General features: G+C 32.2%; 1 protein-coding gene across 10 annotated transcripts; it reads right to left on the reverse strand.

Annotated features, from left to right (window-relative positions):
• Positions 1-146: 146 nt before the first annotated feature.
• On the reverse strand, positions 147-17799 carry LOC116428723 (uncharacterized protein KIAA0513). 10 transcript variants are annotated; one of them, XM_031980739.2, is made up of 12 exons: positions 17600-17799; positions 17066-17150; positions 12479-12753; positions 10495-10778; positions 9729-9746; positions 8831-8872; positions 6283-6384; positions 5668-5828; positions 4935-5121; positions 3797-4019; positions 3388-3482; positions 147-2689 (listed from the first exon to the last, which is right to left on the reverse strand). In XM_031980739.2, the coding sequence occupies exons 3-12, from the start codon at positions 12748-12750 to the stop codon at positions 2625-2627; spliced, it is 1449 nt and encodes a 482-aa protein (XP_031836599.1). In that variant the 5' UTR covers positions 12751-12753; positions 17066-17150; positions 17600-17799; the 3' UTR covers positions 147-2624. The 10 variants fall into 10 exon arrangements, with proteins under 10 accessions (XP_031836599.1, XP_031836598.1, XP_031836596.1 ...); XM_031980738.2 differs by having other exon boundaries at positions 12479-12750; positions 17055-17150; XM_031980736.2 differs by having other exon boundaries at positions 17055-17150.
• Between the last annotated feature and the right edge of the window lie 4873 nt (positions 17800-22672).

Here is a 22672-nt window from a genome sequence, read left to right on the forward strand (position 1 = left end):
TCGATACTTTCGGAAACGATATATACTCGACATCGAAAAAATTGAATGAAACTACTCACATTGAATGGAACGAGTATCGATATGAAAATCAATGAAAGTGAAGTTGATTGTGAGAGGGTACAGTCTGATTAAATAGCAGCTGACAATATGGTGCCATGTAGGTAATTTATTTATACACTCTTAGTGGTACGATACAGCAGATTTCTACATTTATCGAAGATATTTTACGCCTCGACATTTAGAACTTTCAACAATATTTTTTGTCTCAAAAGATATTAATCATATACAGTTCGTTCTTCCTTTATATTGATAAAAAATTACATTTTTTGAGAAAATCATAGTTTTAGTTTGAACATTATTTCTGAACAATATAATAATAAATAAATTTTTATTTTATCTATTTCGTCTTAAAATAATAATTTTAAAATTCTGAGAAAAGTACAATCAGTTTCTTCAAAGTTTTACGCAAAAAACGCAACTCTAAAAATGTAGTTCATAATGAAACTAATACAACAATATCTTTTTATATTGTAACACCACGATGCGACATTCCATACGTAAAAGAATCGTACGTTCGAGTACTGCTCTTAGCAGGACAAAAATATTTGTGGTTTTCCATGTATATAGTAAGAACGTAACACAGGTCGTAATATAGATTTAAATAATAAATATACACCAGTATGAAAAATTAAGCGATCACAACATTTTGTTGTAACATTCTGAAATCTCATTTTATAATATGAAGTTTCTACTTTTCCAATTCAATATGTTTTAATGTAAAATGTTTGTATACATTATATAACCAGTGATAACGGGAACATACTTTTTTGTTCCAAGAATTCTCTATATTCGAACGTCTGTGAAAATATTGAAAACATTTTTTTTACGAGTATCTCTACCATATATTTAAAGACTGGAGATATCTCTTTACAATAACATTGTGGAACAATTTTAACCTATGTTGCTTTTTGCAATAACCACTAGGTGATTCTTATAGAGTTCCTTACCCTAAATACGAATCCGAAAATTAAATTGCTGGGTCACGTCCAGTTTTCGAAAATACTGGGTTTTAGTAAAAACGGTCGAATTTTTCAGAGAACCAAGTGTTACGTGAAAACTAAAAACGATAGGCAGTTAAAATTTGTCGTAGGAAATAGAGGAGACTTGCCCGAATACATAGCTATAAAAATTTTGAATCTTGTGTATCATTAAATGTTTGTAAACGATGATTAAAGTTTAAGAAGGGGTAGATGCGCGTACTTTGTATGCACTTCTGTTACTTCTTACCACTTTATTAAACTATAAATGAATAGTATACTGCCAACATTAAAATATCCCAAGATAACATGTACTTATAGATTAGATAAAAAAAATGTTTTCTTTTATTAACAATAACAATTTGTATGATCAAGAAGTTTATTAATGATTTTCTTAACTTACTAATAATCTTTGAAGAAAGTGTAGGCCAATAGACAAAATGAGATGCAGTGTCCTTTTGATTGAATGATATATCTTCAAATACAAATTTATGTTTTATATATTTACATGAATATTGGCAAATAAATTTGTTTAATATATGCTGTTAATAAATGTACGTACAAGTATATTTTGGTAGTGATCACAGAGCATTTCTAGCCCATCATTAATTTGCATTCAGAGATAAAAGTATCCCCATAGGAAGAACATATAAATAAAAAAATATAGTTTTTATATTAATACTAATGTCAAATTTACACTGGTTCCGAAAAGTTATTCCACATTAAATTTTTATACATGAACAACTCTAGTATTACTTTACTTAATAAATTATCATTATTTTAATAAATATAATGAACTTTATCCATACTTGACACTATTTGATCTTATAAAAATTAATGAATATTCATTCTAAATTGTGAGAATTGTTTCTAACTTACTTATATTTTCTTGAAAATCATAAATTCTGACAATGGTACAGTAATTTCCAGCGTTTGGTGGTTGGAAGTTTTATTCTTCGCTGATACAGAAATATATTTCATTATCGATTATTATCATAAAACAATTAGCAATGTTGCGACCTCATGCCGCGAAATTTATTGTCCGTTTATTCTTAAAATTTATAGAAATTTGGAACACTGACGTCCTCATTATTTTAGAATCGTCAATTCAAGATTTCTTAAAGTTTTATTCATTTATCACATTGGGTGGCTCGAATTCTTAGAAGTTAATTAAACGGTCAACAAATTGTCTTAAGCAAGTATTACAAACAGGTTATCATAATTGTAATAAGTAAGCATTAATTAAGAGAAATCTAAAATTATAGAATTAAATTCTTTTATATTTGGATAAAGATTTTACTTGTAATACAATTAAATTTCTATAATTCTGTCCATATAATGTTAGGAACCGTCTGTGCTTTAAGCTCAAGGATAATTTACAATGTTTCGTTCCGTGCTCGGATTGTTTATTACTCAATGAAATTGACTTCTGCTCTTGATAATCGACCATTTTTTTTTCATTGGAGTTACGTTTTAATTGACTCTTCGTCGATGTTGTCCGCAAGTTGCAATCGAGAAGCTGGACGTGTTGCGGATAAACTTGTTTGGACATGTTTTCATTCGTTGTGGAAACGTAATCAAATAGAACTACCGCCAAGGTTCAGTCTCGTTGTACATTCTTTCTATGTTGTCGCGTAACATTTTCTCTTGTTCTGTAACGTTAAAACAATGTTTGTAATAAAATTGTTATAGATAAAACACAGTATATGTGAAATGTTCATTTTCATGTTGCGAAATGAAAGAAAGATAACTCTAATTTTATTATTTCTTTTTAAATTACTGCGAAATTTCAGGAGAACATTTTTAGAAGATTATACTTTCTATACATTAAACAGAAAAAGTCGATTTTCTCGATCGGTCGCATTAAAATACTCTCTTAAAGTTCTCCTATGTTTTGTAAACAGCAATCTATATTTTTATATCTGCCCGATATTCTTAATTTGTTATATTCACTTCGAATAAAGTGGTTTTTAAGTACAGAGGAATTAAACAATTTAAATACTGTTAATATTCACATGAAAGTTTTGTAGGGTTTCAAATTGTATGAAATCGAATTTATACTGTATGAATTATGCTAATAATCATTTAGAAAAGATAATGTACATTACGAGAAATTTCATACATATGGTACTTAAACTGAATATATATTGATTCTTACGGGAATAAAGTTATTTACCTTTAATCCCGTGAGTTAGATTTAATTAAAAGAATTCGAAGGATCAAGGGTAAACTGAAAAAATGTGTGTTGCTGTATGTTTTATAACCATATGAATAAATATCAGTAATTACTGATAATAGCATAATTAAATGAATTTGGTAATTTGTAATGAGTGTTATGTAATAATCCTACCTTTCGTTAAATTAGCAATTACGCACTGCTTTCTAAGAAACTCTAAACACAGAGTTCGTGACAGACCGAATGCGTGCATGTTACATGTAAATGTCCTAAAAAATTTAAACAATTTCAAATTAACATTAATAAAGAAAGAGCAACACATCAGTCGAATTTAACGCTAGGTTTACAGACATTTATTCTATAATTTATTCTATTGTTCCTAGAAAAATTGATGTTCGTTTGTTTAAATTTTGGAGATTGGGGGTTTGAAAATAGATAACTAGGGATACGTATCCGTGTAATTGCATCAATCGAAACAGGCGTGAACATTTACAAAATAATATTCATAAAATTCAATATACGTAAAATTAACGTGTTCCGTAAACTTAGTGTTAAAACCATTATCTGAAAAACATAAACATACCCTAATTGACCAAACACGATGTTTGCTTGAAATCTACGATCTTCGTTAGCTATGGCTTCTTGATCCAGAGACTTGGGTCTTGGAGGAACTGGTTTCGAAGCTCTCTCGCATTGCACCGCATCGAAAAATGCCGCTGTCCAAAATCTCATTGACGTCCAAATCGGTTGCACTCGTAGGTGTGTGTACAAATATTCTCGATATGGTTCTAAGCCTGGTACCTCAACTAGTTTAAAGAGAAACGTGTATTGTTAGCTGCGACAGTCAGAAAAATTACTGCACATTGTTAACCGGCTGGTCGAGTAAAAATACTACTTCGTCTAATTACATATGTTATTATGCATGCTTGTTAACAGTTCGAGGTTTCTTTTTTTCTTCAAACTGTCGAAGTCGTCCCAAAGATAACCAGCAACGAATGTTATTATTATCACTAAAATTACTTCAATTCACATTAACCCCTTGAACTAAAATGACGAGACGCACTCGCGCTTGCTCTCAGTGCGAAACTAGATTTCACAAATTATTTTACAAATACGGTGTATCGTGATTAAAATAATTTGCTTATTTTCATAAATAAATTTAATTGAAGCTGTAATACTTCAATTTTCTTTAACACAACGTATCCACAGGGTTGCGACAAAATTAAACAGCGTAAGCAGGAACGTTTGATTCAAAACAAATCTTCAGGCAAAGGGTTAAACTAAAAGTGGGCGCATCAACAAAATCAGACAGGTAATCAGCGGTGAGTCTAACTTATACATACTTATCTGTGACACTCAACATTTTCTATCTTGTGTAAATAAAATAAAATTACTTTTATGTGTGTTTGTATCGAAAGTCATAACGTATGGTGTGAAGTGTAGGAAGCTGACGTGATGTTTTAAAACGTAAAATGGTACTTAATTTGATCAATGATGAATTATTTATTTTTTCAGATAAATGTGTAATTATTTTTTGTTTTGCTTTAGTTTTTCGTTAGAACATATTATAGATGCATTTGCCCTGTGTTTAATAAGTATATAATTTATTATTTGATTTTGTTGCGAACACAGTGAGAGATTTTTCAAACGGAATTCCACAATTAACTGGTTAAATTTATTCGACGAAGTGAATAAAAATATGGAGAATATAAATTTGGTACCTTCATGGTAGAATGTGAAGCACATGTTCATAAGACTCTTCGCGGGTGCGAAATCGTCGGCCTCATGGCACTCGAAGAGCGCCACTGCGAAATGTTGCGCCAACGAATAAAACGAAGCCTCTGTGACACACGGACGAGCTCTTCTCGCATTAACCACCCGGGAGAACCATATTCTACCGGACTCTGTCTGCAAAACATTTACGTTCACTGTTTAATTTCCAACGAATTAATGTCGTATGTACATTAATCCGTGATGAGGTCGTAAAGAATTGAGATTTTCGTCAGTCCTTTAATGTTACATATTTCTGAGAAAGGTTTAAGCTGATTATTTAGGTTTATAAAATGTTTTTTATTTGAAAAAAAAATAAAAAAAGTTTTTGGGTATCGCACATGATCTACTCCTTCTCCTTGTCATATTTAATTACAAAAAAAAGTGAAAATGATGTCTGCTGTAATTCCGAGAAAAATATTTCATAATACATTATTTGGATCACTTTATGTAAGTGTCCAATCTACATCGATACGTAAAAGACTAATTGAATAACTCATATAGTACTTAATTTATAAATTATTTTTATCTGTTTCGTATGTGTAACGTTCTTAAGACGCAAAAGACAGAAAAGTTACGAAAAAAAGCCAGCTGGATGATTGATCACTATTTTGTGTGAACTTTTTAAGTGTTCGATCGGTTTGCGACTCAAGGTAAGGTACTATATAATTTAGAAATACGCACGAGAACCATTTGCCCGAAATTGGCTTTTTGTTCTTGATCAATGGTATTTGGAGAGTCGAATAAAAGAGGTACAAAAGACTTCATGAAATCTGCTGCAGCTTCTTCGGATTGGCTGTCTGCCGATAAACTGGAAGCCCAAGACTGAACTGATCCCGATGAACCTGAATTACAAACATTACAGCTGTAATCGGTGACATAACAATGATCAACAAATACTTAGAAGATAAATGCTGTACTCTTCTAATTTCGTTCAAAGAAATGAGAAAAAAAATAGTTTTCGATATGACATCCAACCAAATAAGTTTTCCATCTTCGCTTTGAAGGATAATTTCTAGTCCTACAATACGTTGGGTACTAATATTAAATATTTGTAACGATCACAATTCTATATTTTACATAAAGAAAATGAAATTAATACTATAGACATTGTTTAAAGTTGCAAGACATGACACTAGTTTAGAAACACAATGACTGCTGTTAGTTTCATTTCTTCAACATTTTATTTACTGAATTTGTTTGATTTAATAGAATATTAAAGACTAAGAAGCCTGAAAAGCCTCGATGATATATTGTAAGAAAACTACGCATAAGATCATTCATTAAAATAATTTTTACCTGATCTGTGCCACATTCTACGACCGTCCATATTTGAATCTAGGCTCGTGCTAGGCCCGTAGCCATCTTGATCGCTTGTCGAGTCACTGCTACAAGGCATATCTGAAATAACATTCTACAGGAAACACTCTTCTAATTTTCTGTTAACTATCTACTAATTCCCTAATTGATACTCAGGTATGGTGCGTGTGTGCGACGTCAAATCCATAATTTCAACGCCATTGAGGACGTGTCTAAACAGTAATGTCTACGCAAACGAGAAATGTATAATGGTGCTATCCTACGATGAGTAAGGATCTATTCACACGTTTTAAACGAATGGATTGCATGGAAGCGTATATTCCTTAGTTTAAACGGTTTGGGAAACGAGGTGTCTCTAAAAGGGAGAATTCGAGTTTGGATATTTTAATTTGGATAATTTTACAAGTTATGTTGTTCGATGTCGTCTCTTTATGCAATGATTTCATCACTCTGTTTATTATGGAAACTGAATATCTCTTTTTGTTTTACTTACGTTTAACAGATTTTGTTTTAGAAGGGAGATTCAAGTGGTTCGTCACAAAGTTTAAATTTTCTACGAGTGTAGATCGTATCAAAATAAGAACAAACACCTGTAATGTTATGGAACTAAACAATTTTACTGTTACTGAGTTGCAATTGCATAATAAAATTATATAATAGTTCAAGATATATATGGTTATGTAATAATTTTAAATATTGTATTATCAGACACGTGACAACCAGCCCTCGTCTTCCTTATGTTTATAAAGTTATAAGCTGCAATTAATTAATTTGACTATATAGAAGACATTAAATACAAAAAAGATGTTCCAATATTTGTCAATCCATAAATACGTTTATAGATTGTTATTAATAAAGTAAAATAATTTCGATTTTTTAAGTAAAACATTTTCTTTTTTATATCTTCTTATGCAAATTAATTCAATTACAAATATTTCAGCAATATAATGTTGTTATAAATTAATTAAATATTTTAATGTATCAAGCGCAAAAAAACGTGTTTTCACAAAATTCTATCTACATCTTAGAATTATTCAGCAACGAGCAATAAGATAGAAATAACGGTTTTACACACAGGTGAATTCACGTGAAAGCGTTGAAAGCATTTTCCAACAAAGGGGAACCATTTTCCACAAAATTTGCAGGAATATAAATAGACACTATTACATTCGCACCGAAGGCAAAGTTTCGATGATATTTGCGCTGATTCTCCTCTCGCAAGATTCGTTTGATTTAACACGAATTAGAAAAATATTTCTTTTCTTTTCACAGGATTCGGTTTAACCTCTTCTCCTATAATATCTAGTCGGACTCACGATGAACATTTTCAAACAAATTCGACAAATCTAAATGTTATTTATTTATATTTCATATAAATGAAATATTACTTGTCTATTATCAATCTTTAACTTTAGAGTAAACGTAAACACAGAATAACCATGAAATTCTTATGTATGGTATGGAACCAATATTTACTTTCCTGTAGATATAGTATATTTTTTATATGAATGTTTTTTTACACCGAACGTATCTATCGTGTAAACAAAGAATTAGTTATACTGCTTCAAAACTGCCGCTAAAAATTGATTCCCATGTCAACTGTTCCATTTAAACCTACATCCTTTCGAAATGCGACGGTGATGTGTTCTGAATTTGTTTTCAACGGGCCTGAGAATGTTGTACGTAGTTAAGGGATTAATATAACTTCTATACGTGTGCTAATGCCTTTGTTCTTTTTATTTATTAAACATGTTTTCCATTATTCTTCTTTTCAGCCTCTTCATGCATTTTCGTGAATTCTTGTGGGGACTGTTCTTTCTTGGTTGTTCCAAGAAATACTGTGTTACCACGAATGTTCATAAACAATAAGAAAAGTTAATTAGTAATTGAATGCTGCTATAGATAAACTGAATTTACTTGTATGTCCATTCGACAACTTTTCAATTTGATATTCTTAAAAATGAAATTCATTACAAACAGGTTCGGCTATTAACAGGAATATATAGATTGTATTAATCCTTTAAGTGTTTATGTCGACTATACTCGTAATGTAAAAATGACAGTTCTTTGTTTTATATCGAATGTTAACCTGTTAACTGTGGAATTTAGTTTGAAAAATCTCTCTTTTTGCGCGTAATAATATCAAAAAATGAAGCGTGTACTCGTCAAACGCAGAACGAATGCAACTAGAGTATATTTGAATGAAAAACCAAAGCAAAACAAAAAAGAATTACATGTTTATCTGAAAAAATAAAGAATACATCGTTGAAAGAATTAGTATCATTTCAAGCTTTAAAATGACATGTATACTCGTCAAACGCAGTTAACTGGTTAAAAATAATTAAGCGCGTAAGCGAGCACTTGTAAAAGTGAATAAAACATTTAAATGGTTAAGGATATCTTATCAGCAGCATTTCGATTGAAACTTTCCCCTCAGTGCAATAGGAAAAAATCGACACAGGGATTTCGTGATATACGAGTAACACCTGCTGTGGTTCACAATACATTCACATCAACGTTCATTTACCTAAACGAAAAACGACCGTCTGATAGCGGGTCGGGGCCCTTGCTTTGTGAGAAAGAAACAATAAAATAAGTTACACTTCAAAATAAAATCGCTGTTACGTTAAGTAACGGTGTAAAGAAATGCTGCTTACTCAAAGTAACGTGTCTTTATAACGTTTGAGAAATCGATTAGTGTTTGGGATATTAGTGCAAAACTCAAATAAATTGTAAATCATTAGTCCAGATAAAAAGTAGACAAGACCGCAGAGATTAAGAAAATAATAGGAACGAATCGTTTAATACATTTATGGTTCAAACGAAAGCCACATTGATAAATAGATAGAAATATTAAGTGCTAATCAAATAAGTACTTACGGACGAAAGTTAAGAAACATAATAGTTATACATGGAAATTGCGTAACGGTTTTATTCTGTTTTTTATTTGTATGTATAACTGAATAAAGAAAACACCATAGGCATATCAGTATTAGGATATGTATAAATGTGAGATAAATATGATCGAAATCTTTTTGGGAAAAAATTTAATTATTTATTCCACAATTTATACATATTTCATGAATAGAAATCGTTTTTATAACATTACTAAGATATCGAAAAATTGTTAGGAGATCTGGGATTGTGCTTTTGTAATTTATTACATTAATTCATCTTTATTATCATAAAATATCATTCATATTTTATATTTATATAAAAAAAGCATTATCATTAGGTATCTGTATCGGAACATGAATTTGCGTCTTTGGTTCATAAATTATACTTTAAGTAATATTAATTCATTTATATCATTCAATGATGCGTATTCACCGAATTACACAAACATCTTTCGTTTCTTAACTTTAGCTGGCAAGTGTATTTAAAAGAATTGTAAACAATTTGAATGTGAATCGTTAATTTCGTACCGGATGAAAACTGGTAATCTGTAGTTGTTCCCAAGTAGTTACGAAAATATGAAAAGATTCATTAAATACAGACTGTAATTTGGAATGTTATAATTACTTCGATGAAATTGAATTTTTCGTTACATGAATCTGAATGGATAAGATATTTGCAGAAAGGTAATGAATGTGATTTAAAATAATTTCTTACCAAACAGAATATTTCATTTTACAAGTTACCTTACTCCTTTACATTCACATTACATCCGAACTATTTAACCGTCCAATAGCTGAAGCATTCAACAATCATTTTAACACTTAGGCAATCGCTTAAAAGGGCCCATAAACATAACTTTTTTCATTAACTTTAATCGAACTCGTTCAACTGATTTGGTTAAAAACTTTGTTTTATAAAAGCAAGAAAGGCATTTGATGAATCGCAACATCTTATCCCAATTCAAGAATTACTATATACCAAAAGAAAAAAAATAAACAAAATAAATGGCAATGTGTTGCTAAGTGAAAAGTTGGAGATGTCTCCATTCGGTTAGCAAAGTGTTAACATTCAATTATTTAATATTATAAAGAGTCTTAAATTGTTTTTCGTAAAATTTACCATTTTTTATGTCAACAATTAAATTGTTAAGTAAACCAATTGCTTTAAAAAAAATACACAGTGAAATGTGTGGTCGGTGAAATAGCTCGTTCGTAAGTTTTCATGAAACATCAAACCCATGGAAATCCGTGTAAGGCATAATTGTTTTAAAGAAACGTTTGCTTTACTACTCACCTGCTTTGTAATTCAATTTATCGAATGGATCAGGCCCCGTGGCTTTGATATCTTTCTCCTGAAGGGGCTCTATACTCTCCTGGCTGTCTCTGTCCGGGCTATTATCTTCCTCAATTTTATTGTCCTGTTTTTTGTTAGCTGCCGACCTCGAGGACGCTATCTCCTCGTAAGTCATGCCTGGAGGGTACTTCCTCATACATCTAGACACATTGGCGCTACCTTGACGCTCCAATTTGTGCCTAGCCATCGCTTCGTAGTCCTCATACGACAATCCAGCCCCAAATCTGTCGACGGATGTCAGCGATGTCAGTGAAAGCTGAATTCCCCGAGTGGTATTCTTTCACACATGATTTGAGTCGCTCGGAAGTTAAGTCCAGTTTTTGATTTTTATAAATTTTCATGAAATAAATAATATTCTTTCTAGGCCAGAAAGCTTTTCTTTCTACAGCTTCTGAATATGTTGTATAAAAATTATGTATTAAGAAACATTCATTTTCTCAATTTTTGTTTTTTAGACTTAACTGTATTGTCTTCTGAATGACTCGTTTCATGAATTCTAATCTGACGGTGAGTTGACATCCAGAACAGGCACAGAGGTAAGGGGGGTTTTTTTGTTGCGTGTCTTGTTTGCGGTATTGATTAATTACCATGTGACTATATCCACGAATGACATACACATGCCGAAAATGCGTGTGAGGAGAGGCGTGCCTTTACTCACATTGACCAATTACAGGTAGGTCTCGATCAATGCGATATTTAATTTACTGCGAATTATAAATTGTTACCGGATTGCATTCAATGGAAAGAAAAATTCAATCAATGCAAATTAACCGTCTGAATTTCATGGGTTTTTGCAAAAATCCGGTCGAAAAATGCCAAACGCGCATTTCTTTCGTTTCGATTCAGAAACTGAATACGCTTTTCTATTTTGACATAAAAAAATGTGAAATAGTGCGATCGTTTCACTTTTCCATTGCTAAGCGAGTAATAACAAGAATAATAATAAATAATTAGAAGGAAAATAAATGAATAAGCTTAATCTGATTTTACGTAGCGATAGGCTGCCATTTTTAGTGTAATAAAGAAGCGCGATCGCATTGCTTGGGACTTGAACGATTAATAAAGACTTGGACAAACTGGTTTATCATCAGATGTTACATCTGGGTTCATTTAACCCTTTGCACTTGATTCATTTTCAATGTTGTTGGGTGTAACCTTGTATTTATTTTTAAGGAAATGAATTAAAGTAATTTACAGCGGTAGAATTCAACGTTTTATACTTATTTTGTTTATTATTATTATAATAAGATTTAATTTTTATAATCTCTTAAAGTGTGGTACTCTTTAAAACAATTTCCAACGTTCTATAGTAAATATTTATTGTCATCTTCAGTATGACATGCGAGTGCAAAGGGTTAACGCTAACTGTATCGGCAGTTTTCCTATTTAACCAATCAAATAAGTGGCTACAAAATAAAGGTAAACAAGTTACATGATAGATTTCCTTTTACTGAAAACAGAAATAAAAGAAAGGACAGAAATGCTCTTTGCTTTAGCTTTTCGTTAGAATATATTATAGGCACATTTGGCCTGCGTTAGACGAGTATACGTTTTATTATTCGATTTCATTACGAGCATTATCAAAGATTTCTGAAATTAAATTCCACAGTTAATAGGTTAATCGGACAATACAGAAATTGATGTAAAGTTAGATGAACGAAAGGGAATGCGGAATTTGAAATCCGGTCATTTGATCGGTTCCCGGTACGGTGTAAAGGCCCCCATACATGTTGAAACACGACGATGCAGGCATCGCTACAAATGATGGGTTTGAGTTTTCCAAAGTCATGATACATGTTGCACTCAAATGAAAAATGAAAAATGAAAAAAGCTCAAACCCATCGTTTGTTGCGATGCTCGCATCATCGCATGTTTCAATGTGTATGGGAGCCTTTAAGAAGACATTCTTTAGACAGAAATGTACCTGGGGGGCCTTAATTTTCTTCTAGCTAGATGGTCTTCCTGCTTAGGAGTCTGAATCGGTGCTTGTGGCGAAGAGGGCGGTGTCGACGGGGTCGTGGTCAATTCAGTTTCTTCTAAACTGCTACTTAGAGCGGAACCTATTCTGCTTCCTAGACCCTGAAGGTACTCTCCGCTACCTCCCAGCGCAGATCTGACAGACCTGAGTGCACCTCTGGTGCGCCCAATTAGGGACGCACCACCCGTGGATGGTAGAGCTGTTGTTACGTCTACCATCTTCTGTAAGAAACGCGTCTAGTGATTTCCTTCAATGTATATGTAGATAGCATCAGATAAACGATATATGAAGAGACTGCGGATCTTTATGCGGATTCAACTTTTAACCTTTTAGTTACTATACGCCGCTATATTCTCAATTATTTCTCTGTATCGATAGCTGTGCACATTATAGTCTAATCTAATGTATTTGCACAGTGGAGAATTCTATTTCTCAATTTTAATTCTTCTTCGAGTATGACTCGGCATTCAATTCTATTTCAATATCTACTTATTTTAACAATTTCTGATACAATTGTTTGTGGTATCATAATTATGTATTATAAAGATACCACTTCAGTTCTTTCTAAGTGTTCTTGAATGAATAATTAAAATGCTGTATTAAACTATAATTGCATTAAATAACGTTGATGTAAGGTTCAGGTGGAAAATCAAAAACACTTTGGATCGCAAAGGGTTAGAAATATTTAGAAGAGCAGAATTGTTACCGAAAGTTATTCTCTGTAATAAATATTCTAGAAGGCATTACAATTTGGATATTTTATATATTTTTTTCGTATGCCTTTTGTGCAAGTTTGCATTCTCAAATTGCCTATAAATGCACGAGAATTCGCAGACTATACGTAAGTGTGCATATATAGATGACCATTCTATACGAACTATTCATTTGCCAAAGTGATTACTTTTTTAATTAAAATCAAGTGACATTTGTCTGAGAGACTTTCGAGAGAACAATAGAAAAAAGCTAAAGAAACGATTATGAATTTTCTTAAAAAACTTGTGTAAAACGAACAGTTATTGGATTCTATTAAAAATCCGATCAATATTCGAAAACAGTTCCTTTATTCTATGTTTTCTATCATTAAACATTTGTATGGTTATTATTCTAACGGCAAGGTGAAAGATAATTTCAGATAAGAATACAAATTTGCATTGAAAATGTAAGTGGGTCATTGTGAATGTTTACATACACGCATATAAGGTTACATAATATCGGAGCTTTGTACGAGGAGTGATAAAGTTGCTGATTAAAAATGGTTACAATGAACTAGCAGATGAAAGACAAATTCTTTAAACAAGTTTAGACGTAAAACATTAATTTTACATTATCTGCAATGTTAACTATTTACAAAATCCAGTCGTCTACAGTTTTATACGTTACACGTGTATACTATATTACGTTTACGTCATGTAATCTACACTGCTATGTGCAAGCACTTGAATAACAGTATCTTAATAATCGTTATAATTACATATTGAATTAAATATTACGTATTTAAATACATATTTTATATATTTTATGTGAAATTTATAATATGTAGTAGTCCTTGAACATTCTAATATCCACCACAAAGTTTAAATTTAAATAGAAACTTTGGATATTTTGTAGTAGAATATTATTATTAAAATTCGCAGTACACAAGTGAGATGATTGTTTAGGAGGATTTTAAATACGAACTAGGTAATAAAATGGTTTAGTGACTTAATATAATAAATAGCGTAAGTTTTAAATGTTCATGATTGTCAAACTACGACGACTTGTGACTGACTATCACGATTACGTGACTCAGTACTCTGTTTGAGCGACAGCGACTACTGAACATTATTTTTTCCGTAGTCAAAAAGATAGCTTTTAAAATTTTAACTTACAATTATACTATACAATCTTAAACTTGTTTCGTTACCTTTTGAAATAAATAAATTCAATAGAAATTTAATAAAATAAAAGGTTTTGCTAAATATAAAGGTATATATTTTACTAGGTAATTATACAATTATGTCTTAATATGCTTATATAACATTTTGCAACTCCTTTACAGTTTATAGCCTTATTTAAATGCCAATAACAAAAAGCCACGTAATACTTCAAATACGATAAGTCGACACGTGTATTATTACAATTATACAGCCGAATGAATAATTGTCAAATACCACAAGGTACCATTGAACTGCGAAAGGGTTAAGTCTGAACGGCAGTTATGTGTATATGGAGAAATTGTTCAAATTAATGTCAGATCCATTTTATCATTAATACTTCGCAAGAACACAAAGGAATTTTCTGTTCACTGTAACTGCACTTTTATTTTGTGAATAGAATATTGATAATAACGAAATAATCTTTTACTTCAATTTACTTTCAAAAGAATAACATTGATTTTTGATAAATTGAGCTGAAAATATTCAACATATTATATTAAAATGATTCATTCCCAATTCCTTCTTCTGGCAATTATTAAAAAGATAGATGCTTCTCTGAAAAATTACTAAAGAAATTGATTTGGCAATATACAAATTCAATTATAAATCAATTAAAGTCTTCATAAATATACTTTTGAAGTGTCTATAGAAAAATTTCAAAAAGTCAATTTGGTTACTCGGTAGTTCCAGAATTATACCAGTGAGAATTACGCTTTCCCGTGTAATTATCATGAAGTATCCATAATTATTGTAAACATGAATCTTTTTCGAAGGAAAGTTTTTTTATCGATTTTCTTCGATTTTACATACGTGATATAATTTCACTTTTAGTATTTGTGTTGATAGTTACGTATACGACATACGATTACATTATCATTGTCGATAAAGTTCATTATGCACAGTGAATGAGGTCTCAGTAATTATCGTTCGAAATACGACATAGTTGCGGATGTTATCCGAGATAATTTACCTTGCTAAAGCCACACACAGGAATTGGTTACAGTATCGTTAATAAATATTTCATAATTTCTATTTATAGAAGAAAACAACTTATCAAATCGTGTCAACCTTAGTTGATATTGAATACCACGATTAATGAATAATTCAAAAAGGATTTTTCATGCAGTTCGGACTATATTAAATTATGAATACGCCACGAAGAATGTTTCTATTCCGAGATTATATTTTATAGAATTTTCTAGATTTCATCAAGTTTTTATCGATATATCCGAATACTGCATCTGATATAAAAATATATTTAGAGATGTATATTAACATGTCCTTGACATAAACGTTAACTTCCAAGTTTAACATTATTATAAATTATTACTGAAATAAGAAACTTTTATTACAAGAAGATATTTAATTGGGTTATTTAGGTGTAGATCAGGTGAAAGGTAAGTAAATACGTACGTATTTACGTGAATTTCGTCGTGCTACATTGTACGGTTAGCGACCGTATAATTTAACTCACTTCCTCGCATATTTAGTTCTACTATTTCTGAAATATAAAATTTCCAAAACTGTTGTACACATAGTTCAGAATTTACTTTTAACATTTGACACAAATTCGGAATTTACTTCGAATTTTTTATAAGTTTTTCATTTTATGTAAGTTTATATCATAGACATTTCGAACAGAAAAATAATGATTTCTTTTTGTCTACTAAGTAAGTAGAGTAAGCAGTTTCATAATTTATATCATACATTATGAATATGTTTCGGATAATTTTACAATAATCAGAATGAAGAAATTCCGTCTCATTAGTTGAAAAATGAAATCAAACAAGTCCTTAATCATTGTCAACGTGCGTGTTTCGTTATGTTTCACGTAATACCGTACCTCATAAAAAAGGATTCACCGTATCGTTATAAGAAGTATGTAACTTGAAATTTCAACAAAATCGAGGTTTCTTTAAAAATTGATGAGCACATCTAAAAGTAGATCATCGATCACGTCAACATCCCCACGTAAAGTTCGATGCCGCGAGCATTTCAAATTAACCTACCAACGAACATTGTTGAGATGATAGTGGGGTAGCGGTGAGGCGGATGCAATATCGAGCAACAAGAATGCCAAGGCTATCGGAATTCTAACTGCAATTTGACGAATATTCCAGAGAAAATTCCCTCTGAGTTTTACGGCTTCAATCACGCGTAAAATACGTAAAATCTTATAAATAGACCGCGGATTGTCACGCAAAATCGAATTCCTAAAAATGTAATTAGAGAAACAGAATTACGATGGAAAATGGTTTTTCCCAAAGAGTGTAATAAAAAGTTTTATTTTTTATATCCTCGCATTGTTACAGTGTCCGATTATGTATCTATTATTTTTGCTGGCAATAAACATAATAATTGTTCAATTTTAATAAATAGAACACACATTTTTCGTAAATGGATAGAGTTATATGAAAAAGAAAGATCAACGAAATATTTCTATGGCCTTTCGTAAATTGACTCTTTCAGAAAAATTACAATTCTTATTGGAGAATAAGCAATAAACGTGTTAAAGTGAATATTGTTAAAATTATTGTGAGTTTTTATATTTACGTGAAATTATTTACTCCAGAAATGTAATTTTATGAACTGACAATGAGTGATACCAGTAGCCTACTGAAGGGAATCAGATCGCCAGTCGATTAAGTCCCCACGATGCGCCGAATGCGATTGTATCGGCAACGAATGACCGACTGACTTCTCTGAAAACATTATTACTACACACAGCCGGAACATCACTGCAATGCAGCTTTATCTATACCTACTGTGCTATCCTGCACCATGCAGGTCATTATTCAACTGCTAATTCTCGAAACGTGAATACTCGCGAAATGTCACTCAAGATTGTATCTTCGTTTAAAATAACGTTTCGTTCAATCATTCAAATATGGCATTCAGAATTAATTAGAGACTACAAGCACCTGTTCCTCTATTTATAATATCGACTTTCATTCAATTAAACGGAACTAAGGAAAAAGAAGGATGTTTCATTTGAATTACAAGTGGAATTTGAAAATATCGAGGACATTAAGTACTAACGTTTCGTTAAGAAGGAAAAAATGTATCTTTCAAAATTGTGTTGAATTTGCCATATTGATTATATTATTATTGTTTAAAAATATGTTTGTCGCAATAATTGCCATTTAAATACCGTTCAGTGGTGAAATCAATGTTTGATCCTAGACGTCAGCACAGTTTTGTCACAATCACTTCGAGACACATGTATAACCATGAACAGTACAATCTACTACGATCACTTGAACATCAGTTGTGCACCGCGATCGTAGCGTAGTTGCTTCCACTGGTATCTGTTCGACTTGCATTATCCTTCCACATGTGATCCAATTATACCGCACGCATGCGTCCGTTACGATCAATACTGCTTTCTAAGGTTTTACGTTGCGTCGGTACAATAGTATTCAAAACTACAGACCTGTTTTAGTGACAGATAGTATTCCACCGACTAATGTTACCACAATATTATTACGTCCTGGTGTCTCGTGAAGAAGAGAAAATGCTAGAACTATTTTACCGCTCGTGTCAAGACAATATTTACAAGCTTTTGGTTTATGCGGCGCGTACGTCCGACATCTAATCCGGGATTTTCCGAATCGTTTATGTGTAGATATCGAAAACGTCTCACTTACCTACGTGTGTATCTGGTTCCTCGTGTAAGCGGTGCTGCGTGTTGCGGGCGCTATTTACCTTGTGGCGGCAACAGGCTTGATGGATTGTTGGTCAGTCTCGGTCCTCCAGGCGTAAGGACTATGAGATTGCTGTGGTTGTTCGTTCCTTCCAGCGGCTACATGGCGATTGTGGTACTTCTCCCGATTCAGTGGGGCAGTCAAGATACATTCAAAAGGACGTCGGTTCTTATACATACACTACACACCAAACGCACAATTACTGTTCATATTTTTATAATAAATTAAAGTATTAGTTTATCGAATAGCAATTATTGCAGCATCCACCTTCAACAATTTCAATATCCATTGGCCATTAAGTCAGCGAGTGGAGTGGAGCATACCAAGAAAGTTCCTTTCAAATTATAAATAAACTTTTTTGCTCACACCTCAATATTTGGTCCTTTGAGCCGGATGAACATTTGGTTAGGCTGGCCCGAGTTGGCCGAACCAAGTCTTGGTATGGTCGAAATACCTACACAGATATGGGAAATATTTCTTATTCATGTATGTAAGAAATCAAACAGGTCTCACTAAAACAGGTTCCGGGTACCCATCGGCCGGTGTCGGCCCGGACATTTGGTATTGGCTTCGTAGTGGCTGTAGTTGAAAGTTCGCATGCTGGGCTAGAGATCTTCCCAGCGTCTCGGTGCGTGAGTAGCGTTCCACCTGCTCATGGACCAAACAGGATAGTTCATAGAGTTTTGGAACGTGAGCTCGGCGCTATCAACAGTCTACATACTTCCATGGGATTCCTCATCATCGGGAGGCCACGCTGGTAAAGCTTCGGCCTCAGCTGATTGAGCTTAATACGTTCGCTACCAGCGCTTATTTTGGTGACAATCTCCTCAATTATAATATTTTATTCAATCCAATATATCTTCTAAACAAAATATTAAAAAAATGAAACTGAAACGAGTCACTGATCTATAGGATTAATTTCATTTTCATTATGTAAAATATAGGATTACGGGCGTCACAAATATGTGACGCTGGTAGCGAACGTGTTAGTGTCAATCCCACGCCCATGGAGGCCCTCCTGGTTAGGCCTGCACGGCAAGTACAAGGAGGTAAAGCAGATTCGTGTACGATGAGGAGTTATTATAGAATGATTTGGGAATTACAATTTTAAGAATGTACTGAACTATATTTAGGCAAAGCAAATTTTTTATTTGAATACAATTATTAATTTTAAATACTGATTTACATTTAGACAAAAGAAAACGATCTGAGTGGAATTATTAATCGCAGGGACTCTCAGAGCTTTCATTAGATCCGAGCCTTCAAAAATCGTACAAGTTTAACCCCTTGCTGTACAATGACGAGTGAGACTTGCGATGAAGATTTCTAGATTAATTTAACAACAATCAATGTTGTCCATTGCCCACGAATCAAAGCAAACAACTATTTTGCTACTATCAAATCTTCGAATTAAATTTCTGCTGAAGGTAGAATAAACAATTTTGTTGCATTTCTTCCAAATTGTCGATAGTAAAATGTTACACGAGCTTAATGGCGAAAGTAAATAGTACGCCAAGGGGTTAATGTTAGCAAGCAAGTCGTAATTTTAGGTACCTTTTAGTTTCTGGACTGTACGTCGGCTTCGTTGAGGATACCGTGCGTAGTGCCCCTAACTTATCAACTAGGGAATACGTCGCAGTCCTAACGCTTAGGAAACTAACTTATCAATTACGCAATAATATTTGAAAAATTAACTTACTGACTACGCAATACGTCCGTAGACGTAACAGTATCTTAGGTCTGGATAGAAGTGTTTGCACCAACAAGAAATAAATTTCTTATCATAAGTCGGGAAGTTACGTAATCATTTACAACCTTATCAACAGAGTACAAATAAATAAAATTAAATAATTAAAAACATGTCCTTTTTTATTTTTTTTCCTTCAATATGAAGGTGTTCAGACCGTCGGACATGAAGTTTCATAAGATGTCCAGTCTGTTTTGTCTCTTGTCAGTGATAAAACGTTCAGTCTATTTTGTCTCCTGTCGATAGTATCAATTCCGTGTTAATACAGCAGACTCTCTTAAGATATCGAAACTAGATGTTTCCTTGAACTTTTTAATCTGTAAAAGTTAAAAAATTTGTAGCCTGACGATACAAACCACAAACGAAAATGTTGGCAGATTAAAGCAACTAGCAGGATTTCTTAAAATTTTACTACCTACACATGTGATCAACACATAACTTTTTTTATTAAAAACAAATTTTGTCAATAATTATATTTAACACTATTCTTAACGAAGCTTTTTGTAGAAAATAAACACTAAATCATTTATTGACTTAATTAAATAATTACGTCTATATTTCAGTTCAAATTATTACAATAATGCAATTTAAATGCACGATTTTTATAAAAATTTACATTTGAGCATTAATGTTATGAACCAGTTTTCATTCATGAACTTCTAATACGATTGTTCAATTACATTTCGATTCGTTAAGAAGATTAACAAACATTTGTTTGCAAACTAAATCATTTTTACTTCATAACTATATATATAAGTCAAATTTTATACAGATTATAAATAGGAAAAAACGAAGCCATAAAAAACTGTATATAAAGAATCTGTTTTATTATATATGTATAATAAATTAGATTTATTTATATTCATTAGTTTAAAGGGTACTTCGATTACATTGCTTTAAACCACCTTTTTAGGAGGGATAAATATTTCAATGTATTCAGTGTTTTGAAATCAATACATATGATAAAGTGATACCACATTGATTTCCGTTCGCCGTTAGGTTAACATAACCGTATATACCCGCCATTTGCTTTCAACGGCGCGTTGGTTCGGTAACGGTGTTTTGCGCACCTTCCTTGCGCATTGATAGTCCCCTGAACCGAAATACTTACGTTTGGGTAGGAGAACCGTTCCCTTCCCTTGCATATACCCAAATATATGCCCAAGGAGGTTGCAAGATTAAGTAAGCTGAGCGTACGTTCGTTTCTAAATAGTGAGAAACTCGTTGAACCGAGCAATGGAACGGATCCCCTCTAGTTCTGATGGTCTTTCGCGTCTGATGCTAACGACGTCTGAATTCGTCGGTAACGTGGTCGACGTTACATAAACATCAAACGACGGCACTTACGTAATTCGAGGTTTAAGGCACCGAGAGAGGTGCGCATAACGCAACGTATAAACCATTCGTCGTAAGCGAAATATTTACACGCTCATGTAACCAAGCTCTTACGCGTGCGAACGGCTGTACTGACCCTCTCCTATATAACACGACACTACAAGGTAAGTAGACCCGTTTCGTAATGTGCCATGAACGTTTCAAAGTCATCGATTCCGTTCGTCTTATCTATAATGTTTGTCTTTGAACGAAAACCAAACAAAACGGGGATATACATGAGCCAACGGGCTTCCCGCCACATGACGAAACTCCCAATCTCAGATACATCGACCGGAAGTGGACTAGAAACACGGGAACTGTATCTTATTTCAAATTTACATAACGTTAAACTTACAGTGGGTCACGTGTTTTACTCTTATTCGATGTTCAAGAGTTAGATTTATTAAGATTTATAATATCGATCATTTTTGTGGAATTTTGAAATGTGTCTCATTAATTGTCTGAAATGTGCCTGATAACGGATAAAGATTCCGTGTTTAAACAAATTTTTGAAACATTCTAGTTACTTGAATACGTCGATAGTTACGTGTTTCAGATACATAGTTATTCACAGTGTATGTTAATTATTGCTCTAAATGAATTATTTATTAAATGACACAAGGAAATAAAATATTACAGTATATCAAGTATCAATCCTTTTTTTAAAAATGTAACAACATTTCACCTAAGAAGTTGATGATTAGTAATTATAAAGATTAGATTATAGTATTAATCATGGGATATTTGTGCTGTTTAATAACATACAAATATTAATTACCATAATTAACAATTCGTAATCGTAGATTGGACATACATATAGGTTCAAATAATCTATAAAAATTTGTGTTCCATATGAATTTCTTCATAAAATATTACTACAAGTTATTTACTAGAAATTTTATTTTATAACAAATACTCCATAACATATGGAGATGATGAATTTGTTCTTTATTTTATTTCTTGTATTGTTCATTAATCCTTCTCGAGTCATGTTCTGTAATTTTCAGTGCTATATTATAGAAATCTTAATTTAGTTTAAATTTGATGATCAAAAGGGAACCTATTACCTCATATTAAACTAAACTGAAGCTTCTTTATCTATCCTTCACCATGTCAAATCATTTTGGTCAAAACCATTGAGTGAAAACGATACGCGAAAAATTATGAATAACTTGCTCGCAAAGACAAACTGTGTCCACAGTAAATACGTTTTCACCAGTTATAACCAAACTGCTTCATTCAAGCGTTTCCCATTTATCTTGTTGTAGTTCTCAGAAATTAATAGATACGAATGGCGTAATTGCTATAGTATTTTTAAATTTTACCTATAACAAAATTCTGATTTTTCAATCGTTTTACATTTTACGTTTGAATGTATGTTACTCTAGAACTGACTTTC

Source organism: Nomia melanderi, chromosome 10 (genome assembly GCF_051020985.1).
Source record: "Nomia melanderi isolate GNS246 chromosome 10, iyNomMela1, whole genome shotgun sequence".
In the NCBI taxonomy this organism is placed as follows: domain Eukaryota; kingdom Metazoa; phylum Arthropoda; class Insecta; order Hymenoptera; family Halictidae; genus Nomia; species Nomia melanderi.

Excerpts from the sequence above, each read along its gene's own strand:
- LOC116428723 (XM_031980739.2), bottom strand. The coding sequence starts at position 12,750 with ATGGTAGACGTAACAACAGCTCTACCATCCACGGGTGGTGCGTCCCTA. Across the intron at positions 10,779-12,478 it reads AGAAAATTAAGGCCCCCCAG|ATTTGGGGCTGGATTGTCGT; the intron begins GTACATTTCTGT and ends ATCCGTCGACAG. Across the intron at positions 5,829-6,282 it reads TAGAATGTGGCACAGATCAG|GTTCATCGGGATCAGTTCAG; the intron begins GTAAAAATTATT and ends TTTGTAATTCAG.